General features: G+C 38.0%; 2 protein-coding genes across 3 annotated transcripts; one reads left to right on the forward strand and one right to left on the reverse strand.

The window, feature by feature from the left end:
• Nucleotides 1-1236: 1236 nt before the first annotated feature.
• On the reverse strand, nucleotides 1237-9179 carry LOC131941965 (metabotropic glutamate receptor 8). The gene is made up of 6 exons (XM_059301601.1): nucleotides 9020-9179; nucleotides 7487-7757; nucleotides 6216-6345; nucleotides 5836-5987; nucleotides 3804-5300; nucleotides 1237-2000 (listed from the first exon to the last, which is right to left on the reverse strand). Exons 2-6 carry the CDS (start codon nucleotides 7706-7708, stop codon nucleotides 1443-1445), a joined length of 2559 nt encoding a protein of 852 aa, XP_059157584.1. The 5' UTR covers nucleotides 7709-7757; nucleotides 9020-9179; the 3' UTR covers nucleotides 1237-1442.
• Nucleotides 9180-11656: 2477 nt separating this feature from the next.
• Nucleotides 11657-16117, forward strand: LOC131941972 (tumor suppressor candidate 2). Of its 2 annotated transcripts, none has more exons than XM_059301609.1 (4): nucleotides 11657-11804; nucleotides 11850-12064; nucleotides 14678-14792; nucleotides 15325-16117. In XM_059301609.1, exons 2-4 carry the CDS (start codon nucleotides 11922-11924, stop codon nucleotides 15424-15426), a joined length of 360 nt encoding a protein of 119 aa, XP_059157592.1. In that variant the 5' UTR covers nucleotides 11657-11804; nucleotides 11850-11921; the 3' UTR covers nucleotides 15427-16117. The 2 variants fall into 2 exon arrangements, with proteins under 2 accessions (XP_059157592.1, XP_059157593.1); XM_059301610.1 differs by having other exon boundaries at nucleotides 11657-11757.
• The last annotated feature ends 88 nt before the right edge of the window (nucleotides 16118-16205 follow it).

The following is a 16205-nucleotide window of genomic DNA, read 5'->3' on the forward strand; positions in this document are numbered from 1 at the left end:
TACTTCCGGTTTCTCAAAAGCCAATAACTGGAGCATCGTTTAAGCAACGTGAACGAAATTTCACATTTTAGTACTATAATGTTTCTTTCAACTTTTGAACTATTTCCGGTTACCGGAAGTGGTACTTCACTCTACTTCACTTCAGTCTCGACACTCTAACTTGAGTACTTTTTACTTTCTCGTATATACGTAGTATAGAGAAAGTATTGTAATCGTGCAAAAAAAAAAAATCAAGATTTTTACAAATCTCGACGTTTTACACCTCACTGATACGGAAAAACATAATTTTGCAATCTTGTCCGTATGTCTGTGTGTGTGTGTGTCTGTGTGTCTGTCTGTCCGTGTGTAAACACGATAACTTGAGTACCGTTACAGCTAGGTTGATGAAATTTCATATATAAGTATTTTATCAAAATCGTAGATCCGTATCAACTTTTGAGCGATTTCCGATAACCGGAAGTGGTACTTTTCCTACTTTGAATTTTTCAAAAGCCTATAACTTGAGTACTATTTCAGATAGATAAATGAAATTTCACATGTAAGTAAAAGATCTAATTCTCTACCTTCTGTTAAATTTTGAGTAATTTCCGTTGACTGGAAGTAGTAATTTACGCTACTTCCGATTTCTCAAAAAACTAATGTAAATTTTTAAAGTACTAATAATATTGCGCACTATTATACGCGTTTTTATTCGGCGTTTGCTTGGTGCGCAATGTTTTTTTTATGAGATTCTATTCTATTTTTAAAAGTTTAAGTATTTAAAATGGATTAAAAATCATAACTATATCCACAGTTACCATCCCCTGTTGTTTTATATAAGAATATTCGAGAAAGTTTAGGGGAGATCACTACCGGTTTATTTAAGCTAGAAAGACGAAAATGTATTTATAAGGAAACTAATTATATAGATGCATTTTTTTTTTCATTTTTTTTTAATGGCATCGCTGCTAAAATAGCCACAACGTTAGTACCGTTTCATTTTGGTGAACGATATTTTATACATTGACATAAGGGGAGGTCACTCCCACTTCACCTTTTTTTAAACCAAGAAAATAGCGGTATAGCTCGACATTTCTTGACGTTTTTTTTTTTTTTATCTTAACCTTGTGTTTGAGAAAAATGAAACAATTTTGTAATTTAAATCTTTCAAATTTCCCTTAGCCAATCACGTTCAGCGATATTATAAGAGATTTCTTCCAGATTTCTGTAGCATCGCAACAATCAAAGCCCGAAAAATAAACTTTCATTATACTTTAATGCAAACTTGTATAAAAAAAATTACATGACAATGTATGTACAAAAGTATCTCAATTCTTAGAAGGAAATTAATGACAAATAACATAGGAAAGATACAGTTTTAGAATCAAACCCTCGTTTTGCGGTCGACTAAATGCTAAAGGATTGATCTAGAATACACCGTCCCGTTAAGTTATGTGCTAGCTTTAACTAGATGCTTCCTCGACCTTCTCTACTCTACTACACTCACTGCTATGTGGGTCTGTGATTCGGGGTTGGAGCGTCACTTCCAACTTTGTTTTGTCCAGTGGCGGTTGTTTAGCAACCTCCGACGCGTTGTTCAGTACCCTGATGAAAGTCTGCTTCGCTTTGTAGTGCACGTAAAAGTACCGGCCGACGTGCGCCATGATGGGGGTCAAGGCCGTCGTGTGGTTGGCTAAGGACGTTATTGAGATGTAGTACAGCTTCAGCAGTCGTTCGTTGGTTATGACGTAGCCGATGATGAAGGCAAGCCATATGATCATGGATATGGAAATGCCGATGATGGTGTACTTGGTCTCTCGGCGACACTCCCTGTTGGAGTCGGTGGTCTCGAAGCAGAGCATGAACGACACGGTCAGGAGGACGAAGGTCAAGCCTAGGAACATGTAGATGTAAAACTCGTTGAAATAGCAAGCCCACTGTGCCACTTGAATGGACTTTGTGGGCTGGTAGGCTTCGGCTGTTATGGGCTTCCAATTCCCTATCTGGTTAAACATCATGGTCTGGGAAAATAGAAATAAATCAATTAAATTAACGTAGAGCAGTTGTTCACTTTGATTTTTTAGAACTTATTGGTGTATAATAAGACTTTTTGGTGTTGCGAGTGTGTGGTATACTGTCTTTTGTTTCGCTACCTATTTGTTTTTTAAATTAAAAGTTCATCTAGTTATGCGATTAAAAAGTGTACAGGAAAAAATCTATAAAAATGTATCCTCTATCATAACAGCTGCGCCTCACCTTCCACGCCGCTGGGTACCTAACTCATATTGGGGAAAGTAAAGGCGGCTGGGCAAAGTGCTGACCGCACCATCCCTTTATATGCCGAGGTCTAACTAAATACATATGATCTCTATTTCTTCTGTCCAATGGATCGGTAGGTCTAGAGAGAATTCTTTTTTAACCTTATCTAGTGCTAGAGGTAATTAATATATGAAAACATGTTTACAGTAACAAGTTTTAATACACGCACTGATAACAGTAAATTAAAAAATTGTCTCCAAACTTAATAAAGCACCACTACTTAAATTACTATCGAGGAAAGCATTGGTCGCTCATAAAATGTGCAAATACATTCGAAGTTAATATCCATTTGTCTTGCATTTTCCTAGTTGCCCAAAATCTAAATCTAACTAATCACTTAACCCCTGTTAGTGTCGTTAGGGCAATTAACGTCATCTCTTTATATAAATTACCATTGTGGGGTCCGTCTGTCTGTCTGTCCGTCCGTCCGTCCGTCCATCCGTCTGTCCGTCTGTCCGTCTGTCTGTCTGCCAGCCTGCCTGTCTGTCTGCCTGCCTGTCTGTTGTGTGTCCGTCTGTCTGTCTGTCTGTCTGCCTGCCTGCCTGTCTGTCTGTCTGCCTGTCTGTTGTGTGTTTTTTGTTTGGCTTTTTTTTTTGGTTTTGTGTTTGCTTATTTGTTTGTTCGTTTGTTTGTTTGTTTGTTTGGTTTTCTGTTTGCTTGTTTGTTTGTTCGTTCGTTCGTTCGTTCGTCCGTTTGTTTGTTTGTTTGTTTGTTTGTTTGTTTGTTTGTTTGTTTGTTTGTTTGTTTGTTTGTTTGTTTGTTTGTTTGTTTGATTGATTGATTGTTTGTTTGTTTGTTTGTTTGCTTGCTTGTTTGTTTGCTTGCTTGTTTGTTTGTTTGTCAGCTGATGACAAAATGATGACCAATCTGGTAGATGCCAGCAGTTGACATCAAGATGACGTATTAACATTTGGATACCGTAAGGTTTTACGAAATAATTTCCTTTTTTTGCGAAAAGAAGTGGCATTGGTAAAAATTTTGAACTATATTTACTCCATACGGACGAAATGATCGCGCGGGATAGCTCATAGCTGCTAAGTCCAAAAGCCACGAATTTAGATCCAGGGCTCATTTGCTTTAGACAGCAGCCCATCTAGGAGAGACAACTCCGAAATCAAACAACCGCTGCCTTGTGACCTGGCCACATGGTATCGAAGCAAATCCAGAAAAAAAAATCTGGCTGAAGTCATGTTGACACGTACCAGTGGATTGTTTTGGAGGAAATATCCTCTAATATATTACAATTAAAAACAAAGAAGAAGCGTGCTCGCCAAAATGTTGCTACTCATACATATTGTTGACAGGATATTACATTCTAAGAATCTAATCGTAGAAAAATAGAGTACTAATAGTAAATATGGTAAGTAGTAAAATGAGAATGAATATACTAAACCACCCCAATGGGCAAACATTTAGAAATGTCAGTATTACATAAATGTCAATAATAATAAAATTGCAACAGAATGGACAATATATTATAAAAATCAAAACAAAATTTCTCTTACCTGCAGAAATTGACATAGCAGAATTGTCAAGAATAGGTTAAGAGTCTTTCTTCTCGCTTTTTTATCCGAGGGCATCCTGCTCCGGATGTACTTTGTGTAGGCTTTCAACGTTATAGTTGTGTAGAGAATATTAAAACTCAACGCGAAATTTATAAACCAAGCATAGCATTGGACCGCGGTGGCCTGTTCAACAAACAGAGGCACCGTGACGTACCCCCACACGGCGCACACGATCTCGACAATCCGGAACGTCAGGAGCTCCGTGTCTTTCGTGTTGATGCGCTTGACCAGAGCGAACACTAGCAGCCAAACCGCGAAGGTGGCCCCCGACCCAGACAGGACAATAAGCGTGGCCGACATGGGGGACGAGAGGCTGGGAATCTCTACCGGAATGGGCAGACACTTGTCTCGAGTGCCGTTTGTGTAGCCAGGCCAGTGAAGATCCGGACACACCTCGCAGCTGGTCTTGTTGCCGGTGACCACTTCGTTGTCTTGGCAACTCCGGCATTTCCAGCAGCATCGTATGACGGGGTACTTGTATTTATTCGGCTCGCAAGGCTTCTGGCAATGGTGTTCAATGTACACTTCGCTTTTATTAAATATATAATGATCCCAATTTATCGGGTCTAGGAGGACGGTCATCCTATTTAGCGTGGAATAAAACCCCACGATAGCTTTGTACTTCTCCTCCGTATTGAGCATCTGATGGATGATTATATCGCTGTATCTGTCGCCTTGCTGGTTGAAAAATAGGGTTCCAGAACTACCAACGAATTCAGTTTTTTTTACATAGCTATTGTAGCTACGGTAGTTTTTGTAGAAACATTGAACGGCTGGCCGGCCAACCAACCCAGGGCATTTTTCCGACAGCATTTTTACCAAAGACACGACTAACACCTTGACGCCGTCCACAAGTTCTCGAATTCTGACAAAACTGTGCAGTCGTAATTTCGTCAACTGCTCCGCACAAATGTCATCCGTGCAGTTATGTATATCATGAAGCGCTTGTATGAACCACGGATTATTGTGATTCATGCCTAGGTTCGCGTAATGTTCTTGGAATCCTGTAATCCCCAGGAAAGGCGGTACAAATATAACAGCACCCTTGGGACCGCCAGTCATTAAAAGGTTGTACCAGTTCTCCGTGGTCACGACAATCAGACGCTGATCGGCGCCGAGCTTTATAATAGCGTTAGACAGTTTGCTTATGCACCGCTGCGTCACGAAAGTCACAAGGACCCGCGAGCCGACTTTGGTCAGGAAATAGTCCACAACCTTCTCAAAGTGGGAGGTCGCGGTAACGGCAACAACTTTGGCGATACAGATGTGCCTCTGAAGAGCTCGCTGGCGAAAGAACTTGAAAGAGGACTCCCCATAGAGGCCGTATTCGAAGATTACGGCGACGAATCGCCAGTCATTTTGGATGAAAAAATCGACCATAGCATCAATCTGGAAACTATTCTTTGGCACCATTCTTACAAATGTCGAAAATTTGCGCTTAAATTTGTAAATTAATACAGTATTAATTACAGTATATATATATATATATATATATATATATATATATATATATATATATATATATATATATATATATATATATATATATATATAAGGCCTAACGTTTAAGGTAACATTAGCAAAACAGTGGTACACATATCTTATAATACAATCATAATATAAGGTTTAAGTTTATACTAACAAAACATACATACATATTTACATACATTATATATGGGTGTGTAATTAAGTATGTATATATATATATATATATATATATATATATATATATATATATATATATATATATATATATATATATATATATATATATATATATATGTGTGTGTGTGTGTGTGTGTGTGTGTGTGGAAACTGTGTGAGCGAGAGAAAAGAAAAGCGAATTTGTGTGTGTTTTTGTGTGTTTTTGTGTGCTTTTGTATGTGTGGCTGTGTGTGTGTGTGTGTGTGTGTGTGTGGCTGTGCATTGTTTGACCTTGTTCCTACCATGTACACCAGACAGATCAAACTACCTTGTCACTTGTCAGTATGTCGGCTGTGGAGTACGCGCTAAGTATGGGAACGTTAAAAGCGCCGAACAGTGGCGCCACAGCGTACGTTGTGATGCTGTCTTCTGTTCCTATAACGCCTATCACCCTAAAACTGCGATCGATTGATTTATGCTCTGAAATATTAGGCTTTCGTTGATATGCACAAGTTGTTGTTTATGTGTGTGTGTGTATATATATATATATATATATATTTTTATATATATATATATATATATATATATATATATATATATATATATAGATATAGATATAGATATGTTCAAATATATTATTTTTATAAATGCACATTTCTTTAATTTAGATAAAGGCTTTCGTGTAGAGAAAGTCCTTGTAAACCTTACCTGTAATGTTATCATAGTCTACACCGCTGTGTTCAAGAAGTCGGAGCGTTTGTCTGATGGCCATCGACTTATGTCTACACACGTCCATCATAACAAAACCAAATTTAAACTGCAACTGCTCAGAAAATTCCTGAAAGATACAAAGGCAAGGAGTGACATTTGAAGAAAAGAAGGTGCAATGCTTATGCCTTCTGCGCATAGGACAGACGTGTTCCATGTAATGGAAATGATATGTAATGAATTTGATATGTAATGGAGTTGATCTGTAATGTAGTTGATCTGTAATGTGTTTTCGTATAAGACATTCGTGGTATATGTAATGGAGTCAGTCGATCGGTAATAAAGATGATCTATAATGGTGGTTATATGTAATAGAGTTGATGTGTAATGGGTTTGATTCGTACATGTGTTCCCATTTAATTAATTACCCTAATGATGTGTAGTGGGTTTGATGCAGTGGCGTAGCGAGGTCGGGTGTCACCCGGTGCGGCACTTAATGATGTCACCCCCCAGAGGGGTAGCGACACTTCCCGGGGACAAACTTAATCTTCGATTTGCACCCCCCCCCCTCCTCAAACTTTCGATTTGCACCTCTTAAAATACTATTTGTCATTTTTCTCTATATATTTTGCTATTTTTTGCCTTGGTGTCACCTCCCTAAATGGTGTCACACGGTGCGGTCCGCACCCCCTCCCCGCCCCCCCTTCCCCTCGTTACGCCTCTGGTTTGATGTGTACATTAGTTCCCATCTATATATATAATTCTCTTCTGGGAGACGCTAGAAAGCAAGCTGTAAACGCACTCCCTACCACCCCCACCCCTACATGGTCTGGTGAGCTGTGGTTCACTCTAAATGTTTACAAACAGAGCCGGGTTTAGTGACGACTATTAGGGGCAGATAATTTAGTTTGAAACGATATTAAACGTAGGGGGGGGGGGTAGCTAAGTGGAGTTTACTTTAACGGAGGGGGGGAGGAGGGGGGGTTATGGTCCTTAACGAGCTACTTATAGTGTTTTAAATACATATTTTCAGTGGCAGCGTTGGTAGTGTCGAATTTCCAAATTATGAATTACTGAAAAGTAGAAAAAAACAACAACTAAATAGCGGCGTATGATATGCCGCGGATCGGCTCGTTTAATTAACTACTCTAATGAAGTGTAATGGGTTTGATCTGTACATTTGTTCCCATTTACTTAATTACCCTAATGATGTGTAATGGGTTTGATGTGTACATAAGCTCCCATTGAAATAATTACCCTAATCCGCTCACCTCGTTCACCTTCTTAATGCCATACGCGAGCGCCTCCATAGAGTCGACGCCATCAAAGTTTATGATCGGGCCGTCACAGGTTTCAGACTCTGATGATATGGACCAGAGGGCCCCAATCATGAGCTCCCCGTGCTCCACGTACGTTGCCCGCTGCAAGTTTTCGCTGGTCGAAGTATTTAAAACCATAGCGAAGACGAGGTACAGTGTACGTCGCGTGATCATCACTAGTTGCGAGAGCTCTTCAGCATCGGGAGGAACAATTTTAAACTCACTGAAGATGGAAAGAATGAAAACGACTTATAACTTTTACCTTGACGCCATCCGTTAGTGTATAGCTATACTTAGTTCCAGAGGCGTAGCGAGGGGGGGGAGGGTGGCGGGTGCGGACCGCACCGGGTGGCATCATTTAGGGGGGGGGGGGGTGGCACCAAGGCAAAAAATAGCAAAATATATAGAGAAAAATTTGAGGGGGGGGGTGCAAATCGAAAGTTTGAAGGGTGGGGTGCAAATCAAGAATTGAAAGTTTGTCCCCGGGAAGGGTCGCTACGCCTCTGAGGGGTGACACCATTAAGTGCCGCACCTGGTGACACCCGACCTCGCTACGCCACTGCTTAGTTCTAATATCCGCAGCAGCATCGCTAGGCCCTGTATTTCATCATCATCAACCTTCCTCAACCCTTATTGGGGACGTTGGGGCACCACAGTTGATCTTATAATTCTCCGCAGTCCACCTCTGCTACTTTGATCAGGTCTAAGACGGTCAGCCCCGTCAAATCCTAGATGTCTACCAACCAGTGTCGTCTTTGCCTTTCCCTTTTATCCCACCTGGCACAGTGCCTTGTAATACTGTTTTGGATAGGCCGTTGATTCGAGTGACGTGTCCATACCGACTCAATTTTCTTGTTTTGGCTAAACTCAATAGACTCTCAAAGGACCAATCGCACTAGTGATCCTTTCCCGAATTTCTTAATTAGTAATAATTAGTAATGTATATATCCATGCGTCTGCTATGCTACCACAACACAAACTATTTCCCCAGAAATATGTACATACGGAAAACTGCGCAACAGAAAAGAACGCAAATTAAAACTAATTATATTAATACACTTTAATTGTTTATCGTATTTTGTGGAAAAACTTTTTATTATGCTAGAGACATGCAGTCATTTTTTGATAAGTATAAATGTTCGATTTAGATTAATTTAGAAAGAAAAAACATTTTTGTGCGCAGTTTTTTCTTTACACATGTAAATTCTTCTCAGATACCAAAAAGCAATTTGTATTTAGACTCATCCTAGACCAGTGGTCCTTAACCTGGGTCCTATCGAACCCCAGGTGTTCGGTGAGTCAGTCTCAGGGGTTCAGCGGAGGTCAAGACACACACTCGACTCAAATGATTCACAGTATGATTTTGTCAGTGCGAACAATAGAACTATTAAGAAGGGTTGGGTCAAGACACATATGAAACTGGTGGGGTTCAGTACTCCAAGTCCATTATTATGTATTTTTATGGCAATAAGGAAGAAGAATTACCATTCGGCCTACTCTATTCTGTGGTCCTAGGTAGACGAAGATATGCAGGTGCTGCTACAAATGGCTTGTGCTATTGTAAAGACATGCTCTTAAGCAAACCCTACGCACTCTGGTGAGATAGTAATTCTCAAAGTATATATCTACTGAACATGCAGTTTACTTGAACATAAAAGAATTACAAACTTTTTGTTCTGTCAAATGGTTTATGCAGTTCCGTTCGTGTGTTCAAGCACGGTGTAAAGACGTGCTCACTAGCTAAAAACGACTAGCAAGTTTGCTGGAAAATATCTTCAAAGTAAACGAGACGTATCAAGGCGTGAAAATAAAATAATACCCAGTACACATTTTTAGTGAGATTTTTTTTAAAGTGAAAGTGAATAACTTTACAGGAGTTGGAGATTGGGAGATTTGTCGGGGGGGGGGGGGGGGATTGGGGGATTTGCGGGGGAGATCGTGCACATTTAAAAATTTTAAACAAAGAAGTAGATTAAAATTGTAGTCAGTCATAGCCAGCATGTTTAAACTCCCACGAAAGAAAGAAGCCCTTTTTCGGTGAACTAATTATACAAATAGGCCTTCAAGCCAGAGGCATAGCGAGGGGGGGGGGGGGGAGGAGGCGAGGGGGGATGGGGTACATATGTCCCTGGGCGCAGACCTTAGGTGGCGCCAAAGTGGGTTGGAAAAAAATGAAAATTTCATTTTAGCTGCAGTTTTGCATTATAAATATAAATAAATAAATATATATATATATATATATATATATATATATATATATATATATATATATATATATATATATATAAGGGGGGGGGTGGAAATCGAAAGTTTGAGGAGGGTGCAAATCGAAAGTTAGAGAGCGGGGTGCACATCGAAAGTTTGAGGGGGAGGAGTGGAAATCGAAAATGCTCCCCGAGGAAGGCGACAAATTGAAAGTTTGTCGCCGGGAAGGGTCGCTACGCCTCTGCTTGAAGCGCCTCCCCAGGCGGCGGATAGTGGTGACATGGAAAATAAAATATCTGTGACTGACTAAAATCAACCCTACAAAAGAGGCGGGCATTTAAAGTTTAAGACTTCGATAGTAAGGAAATCTAGAAAGAATACCACACAGCAGCGGGGTTAAACTGGTATATAACAACAAAAAAACCAAAAGGTAAACAACCAAAGTGCAGACCAAACTCCGATAGATAGACAACAGACAAACAGCAGCATGGAGTCCAAACACTAACAGCAGACAGGCCTGAGCAGGGGGGGGGGGAGAGAAGGGGCTGGCTACCAAGGGAAACTTAAACGAGGCCCACCGGGATTTCTTACCAAGGTGTTGAAGCAGGACAAAGCCCTCCATGGGCTGGAGAATAACTACGATGGAGGATGGAGATTACAAAAGCCACACAGCTATCGTCCTCTAACTAGCGTTCTCTATACATAGCGGAAACGCGTTCAACTCAAATCGATGTAAAAAAATTATTTTGAGAGGAGAGCATAGCATTACACACGAACACGTTTTGCACGGCAGCCATTGATTAATGAAATGTTTTAAAAAGATAGGGCTACCAATCAAATTAAAGGAAATCCTAGGTTTTTTTAAATGTAAATAACTAGCGTGCCCATCCCCGCGCGTTGCCGCGGGGATCGAAGAAAGTCTGACGTAATATATAATAAGGGTTTCATTAATGCGTTACCAACCCTATATTCTAAGACGTACGTCCTTGTTTTCTAATACTGAGTTATTTAAATGTTAACAATGCTAGCGCTTGGATAATATTTATCGGGACATGGGTTTACCTACACTACCGCACGAAAGCCCTGAGTGTACGTTAATCACTAACCGTAATATTGAGGTAGAACACACTTCAGTGACCACACGGACGTAGAGGGGCGTTCTCGGGAGCTCCCGATTACACTACCTCAGGGGCGCCGCGTACGGCCCATTAAAACTATCGTAATCACCATGGTGCTCAAAGCATAACTAAGGAGGCCAAATAGAAATCTTCGCATAAACCTTACTTATATTTAAATTTCTATCCACAAAACGAAAAAGGTACTCAAGTTATAGGCTTTTGAAAAACTGGAAGTTACCGGTTACGGGAAATCGGCGAAAAGTTGATCGAAAACTACAAGTTCGATAATAATACATATTGATGAAATTTTCGTCAACCAAACTGAAACGATACGCTAGTTGCTGTATTTACACACACCTACACACACACACACACACATCCACACACACACACACACACAGAGCGAGACGGACAGGCATTGCAAAACAACTTTTTTTCAGGCTCAAGAAGGCTTCAAAACGCAAACATTTTTCAAAATCTCAATTTAGATTTTCGCATGGATACAATACATCCTTCTTAGCCTAATAATCCGCATGCTACAAAGCAGGGAGGTGTAAAACTGCCAAAATGTATGTAAATTATTCAGCCTACAATACTTCCCCTATACAATACTTCCCCTATACTCAATGTACGACAAAGTAAAAAAGGTACACAAAAATGCACAATAATATTTTCATTTTTTTCTCATTTTAATAGCACTTTAAAACAAAACATTTAAAAAAAAAAAAAAAAGGAATAAAGAAAATAAAGAAAAGTTGTTTGGTATTGTTCGGTGTTTATAATGACCAATCAGGGGACATAACATTTGTGAACTATTTCCGGAATAGGAGTCGTTACTTTCAATTCATTACCTACAAAATAAAAAGCACAATTTTTCGAGGATAAAATCAACATTTAGCTGTTAGATTGATCAAAATTATGTAGACTTTACGCCTTAAGAAAATTAAGTAAATATAGATCTAAGCTGAGTCAAACATTTCGTATTTATTTAGATATGTTTCGGGGGGACTTAGAAATCTAGATCTTCTAAATTTCTAGATTAGTTCATTTTGGAAATAGAAAAAATGGGACAGACTGCATCTCTTACAAAAAAACTTGTTACCCAACCATTTTCTTGGCTACGAGGACAAAGGCACGACGACGAGTCTGCTTCAGCAGCTGGTTTGATTCCTAAAGGAGCCACTTTATATGTCTTTAAGAGAAGAGGGTTAGCTCAATTTTAAATTAGTTTTTTAGGCTAAGTTTAGTATTGCATAGCCTAGTACGAGTAGGCCTATGCCCTGGGCCTATACACACTATGTCACTATGTGACTATACAGTGGGGCAGCCTAGGCCCTAGGCAAACTAACTAGGGCCTATAACTAGAGCCCCCCGAAGAGATGCCTGGAAGAAACTCTGCCTAGAATATAGTAATAATAGGCCTATTGATAATAAATAAAATAATAATCTATAGGCCCTATGTCTTGCAGCTAGCGTGTGAAAGAAACATAACGGAAAGTGCAAAATAGCACACTCACATAAGATAATTTAGGGGTCGTCCATAAATGACGTCACACTCGAAGGGGGGAGGAGGGGTCTGTAATTTTGTGACGGTGTGTGATGAAAGGGGGGGGGGGGGGGTTCAGATGGTGGGACATCACACTTTTGCATTATAAAAAGGCCAAGACTATTCCCAGCCGGTTGTGAATAGCCCCAATACAGCTATTCACAGTCGGCTGTCATTTCATGCTAAATACGACTGTGAATAATATCTTAAAAATAGGCTACTTAAAATAATAAAAGCATTTATTGTGACTGGGGAGTGAGGTATAGAATAGATTAGGCTCATATCAGACATATCTGCTACAGGCTAAGTATGTCATAGATGATCAATTATGCACTCAAAATATTTAGGCCTACACTAGAATAATAGATGTAGATCTAGTAATTTTTAAATAAATAATACTAATTAGCCTAAGTATTATCAGTTTAGTTGCTTGTTCACATTGCTATTCAACTATCAATTACCATTAAAAATTCACATTATCACATAGAATAAATATCAGGTGAAATAGGATGTCCTTTTTCATCAGCTATAATTCACAGTTTCCATCACGCTTTTGTTTTTTTTCTCTTAGCAAAAATCTACGTGACAGGTCTTTTTTTTTTTTTGCTGATATGTCAACAATTACGCCACAACAACAAAAAAATAACAAAAACAACCCTTCCATGAGTAACTCAAGTAACTGGGAAAAAATATTTTGATATTTAATAAAAAATAGAAGGCATACATTAAGAGTCATAGCATGGATTTGAACCCACACCTTCTGGCACGACACTCACTCCCCATGACCACTCGACTACACATCTTCAAGCCCAGTTGGGTATTTTAAACATTAAATCTATCAAAAACGGTCACGACTGTGAATAGCCCCATTACGGCTATTCACAGCCGGCTGTGAATAGACACTTTGTTATAAAAAAGAAATGTTAGAAAATGAATTTTAGCTGTTATTTCGCGTTTTAGAAAACTGTTTTAATAAATTGTAATAGGAATTGATTACAACACTCTAAGTTGAGAGAGTTCAGACAAGATTTTGGAAAAATATGGATTTTTTAAGAAAAATTCAACTGCAATTTTGAGGGGGGTTGTATGCTGAGGTGTGACGTTATTTTAGGGGGGGTGGGTCTGGCTTTTGTGACTTCAAAAAAAGCGTGACGTCATTTATGGATGACCCCCTTATTACAAATGGGTTTTTATTAGGGCCTTTGTGTTATGTCAGTCTCTATGGAATTCACTAAATCTGAATGGCTAATGAAACGCAAGTAACACAGGTTTTTAGATGACCTAATTGTCAGGCATTTGTTTACCCAGCTCTCCCAATATTTGAATTTTTATTACAGTCACATCATACTGTATATACCATACACATACGCAGTGGAGTTTATATAAGTAATGTTACAAAACAGTACAAATCCTAGCCTGGCTTTTCAGTTTCAGGCCTACAGGACGTTTGTGTTTATGTCTACATGGGTGGGCTAAATAAACAATATAGTCATATTAAAGTGAAATAACTATTGATTTGTTTGTAATGTCACCCTAATTAGTCTCTGTAATTAATAAACTAGTAATTAGCTTTGTTCAAGTCAAGTTTCTTATCTTTGATCAATGTAATGTAACATAGCATGATGGGACAGAGTTAGATTCAAAGACTGAGCTCGTTATCAAATTATAATTTAATATTATTTATAAATGACCTCACACTTTATAGATAATTTTTACCTTCCCTCCCCCGCTTTTGTTCACAAAAGCTAGACCCCTTGTCCACCCCCAGCCCCTCTCACCACACACACAATTTTATTGAAGAAGTTTTAAAAAAATGAAAAATAATGGCTAGGTTTGTCTACAGTTTGTCTCAAATGGATTAGTGCTTTAAAAAGTCTGGGTTCTGATCCTAATAGTACCCTATGCTTCAAAATAGGGAGTCATATTCATTTCTCCTCACCTTTTTTTGGCGATTCCAAAATGCCTATACTTTTTTAATAAAAAATTTTCAACTGTACAAATGCCAAATAGGCACAGCAAAAAAACCAAGTTTATTTTTATTCTTCTTGTTTACAATGTAATTGCTGTTTTTTTTTTTTTAGAGAGAACTTTTTATCTTCAATTGATGCATAATCAATCATCCCGTGATAGCTAATACTTCCTGTAAAACTGAACCACCCCAGGCAATTTGTTTAGTGTAGTAATTTTTTAGTAAAGACTACTAGGCAAATTATTTTAAATGACAACATGATTGTTTAGCCTAATGGAGTAAAACCTGCCACACTTTTTCCCCAGCTCGATGTACTTTGATGAGGATGGTGACCTTGCTCATGAATTTTATTGTCAAGTTTTTGATAGAAATACCAACAAGGTTGTGATGCAAAAGTACAGTGGTGATTTAAAACCTCAGGTAAATAAGCTAGCTAATCATTCATCATTTTCAAGTTATATACCATTATAAATACAAATGCAACTTTTCTCAATTAATATATCTGGCATGAACAGTAAAGATAATATCTGCTTTTGCCATTGTGCTCTAATTTGAGCATAGTATTATCATGTTTAGCAAATAAGTTTTGACTTTCACAAACTTTTACTAGCATGCTGATTTAGATTAACTTCAGAAAATTAGTTAATTCATGCATGATCAGCTGTTATTCATTGAATAAGAGCTTTTTGTGGCTGCCCTGTGTATCCTGTGCACAGAAAAGATGATGATGATTCATTGAATAAAGCATACTTGTTTAGATTTTGTTTTAAATCAGAAAAAAATTGTAATTTCACCATCTCTCTTGTTTCACATCTTGACAAAGATTCTGGGTTTCAGTTTGTGATAAACCCCTTCACCATGGCTTTTTCATTAATGTGTAGCTTACTTAAAGCAGAAGTAGTTCTTATTTATTTGTGTTTCTTAATTCCCTTCATCTTTTTTTAATTCTAAGGGTGACATTGATCTACCATATCCAAGGCTGCATGGTGATTTGCCTGTAATTTTATTTGACACAACAAGTCTTCAGATGCACGCTTCTAATCAAACGCGATGACCATTATAGCATGGGGCTATTTGTTCTCATTACGGTATTAGGCAATAGCTCTCTTAAAGAACATTGAAGCAGTTTCTTGATGCAGACAGAACAGAAAATAAGTTTCTCATCAAACAGTAGTAATTGTATAAATCTAGTTTATTTTGTGTCAAAATAATTGTTTTAACCAGTGGTGAGGATTATTTTGTCAATAATAAATTAATCTACTCATTCAAAACAAGAAACTCTAAAAATAGTTTCCTTCATAATTCACATAGTAATTGTTTGTTGGCATTTAACATTTTATTTTCTTAGTCAAAATCTATAATATAAAATTCTATTATAAAAACCATAGACTAAAAAATGTAACAAAATAGCTGTAGTTATGTTTCTACTGATGTATATAGTATTTATAAGAGCTCTAGCTAAAGTCAAAGGCAATTACTTTTTCCTTCATCAGCAAGTTCAATCAAACATTTTTTTTACTATTGTGATAAATGTCTTAAAATACTTCGATATTTCTGCCATTGAATTTTATTTGTATAGCAAGTTTTTGAGACATGTATTCTGTATATCCAATCTGATAAAACATTTGATCATTGTACATGTGCCATTTATGTTTACAATGTAAACAGCTACTGCTTGTCTAGACTATTCATTGAAATGCTGTGTAATTGGTCTTCTAACCAAATAAATTCATTGGATGATTCACGTATTGCTGTTTTAATTCATTTATTTAAGTTGTTTTAGTAATGTTGCTTTATTTATTCTTTTATTTACAATTATTTACAAGTTTTTAT

The sequence above is a fragment of the Physella acuta genome, unplaced genomic scaffold (genome assembly GCF_028476545.2).
Source record: "Physella acuta isolate Inbredline_101_S28 unplaced genomic scaffold, ASM2847654v3 ptg000378l, whole genome shotgun sequence".
NCBI lineage: Eukaryota > Metazoa > Mollusca > Gastropoda > Physidae > Physella > Physella acuta.

Coding starts and splice junctions, on each gene's coding strand:
- LOC131941972 (XM_059301609.1), top strand. CDS start 11,922: ATGGGACAGACTGCATCTCTTACAAAAAAACTTGTTACCCAACCATTT. Junction 12,065..14,677: donor TATGTCTTTAAGAGAAGAGG/GTTAGCTCAATT, acceptor CTTTTTCCCCAG/CTCGATGTACTTTGATGAGG. Junction 14,793..15,324: donor GTGGTGATTTAAAACCTCAG/GTAAATAAGCTA, acceptor TTTAATTCTAAG/GGTGACATTGATCTACCATA.
- LOC131941965 (XM_059301601.1), bottom strand. CDS start 7,708: ATGATCACGCGACGTACACTGTACCTCGTCTTCGCTATGGTTTTAAAT. Junction 5,301..5,835: donor ACATACTGACAAGTGACAAG/GTAGTTTGATCT, acceptor TACAAATTTAAG/CGCAAATTTTCGACATTTGT. Junction 2,001..3,803: donor TGCTATGTCAATTTCTGCAG/GTAAGAGAAATT, acceptor CTATTTTCCCAG/ACCATGATGTTTAACCAGAT.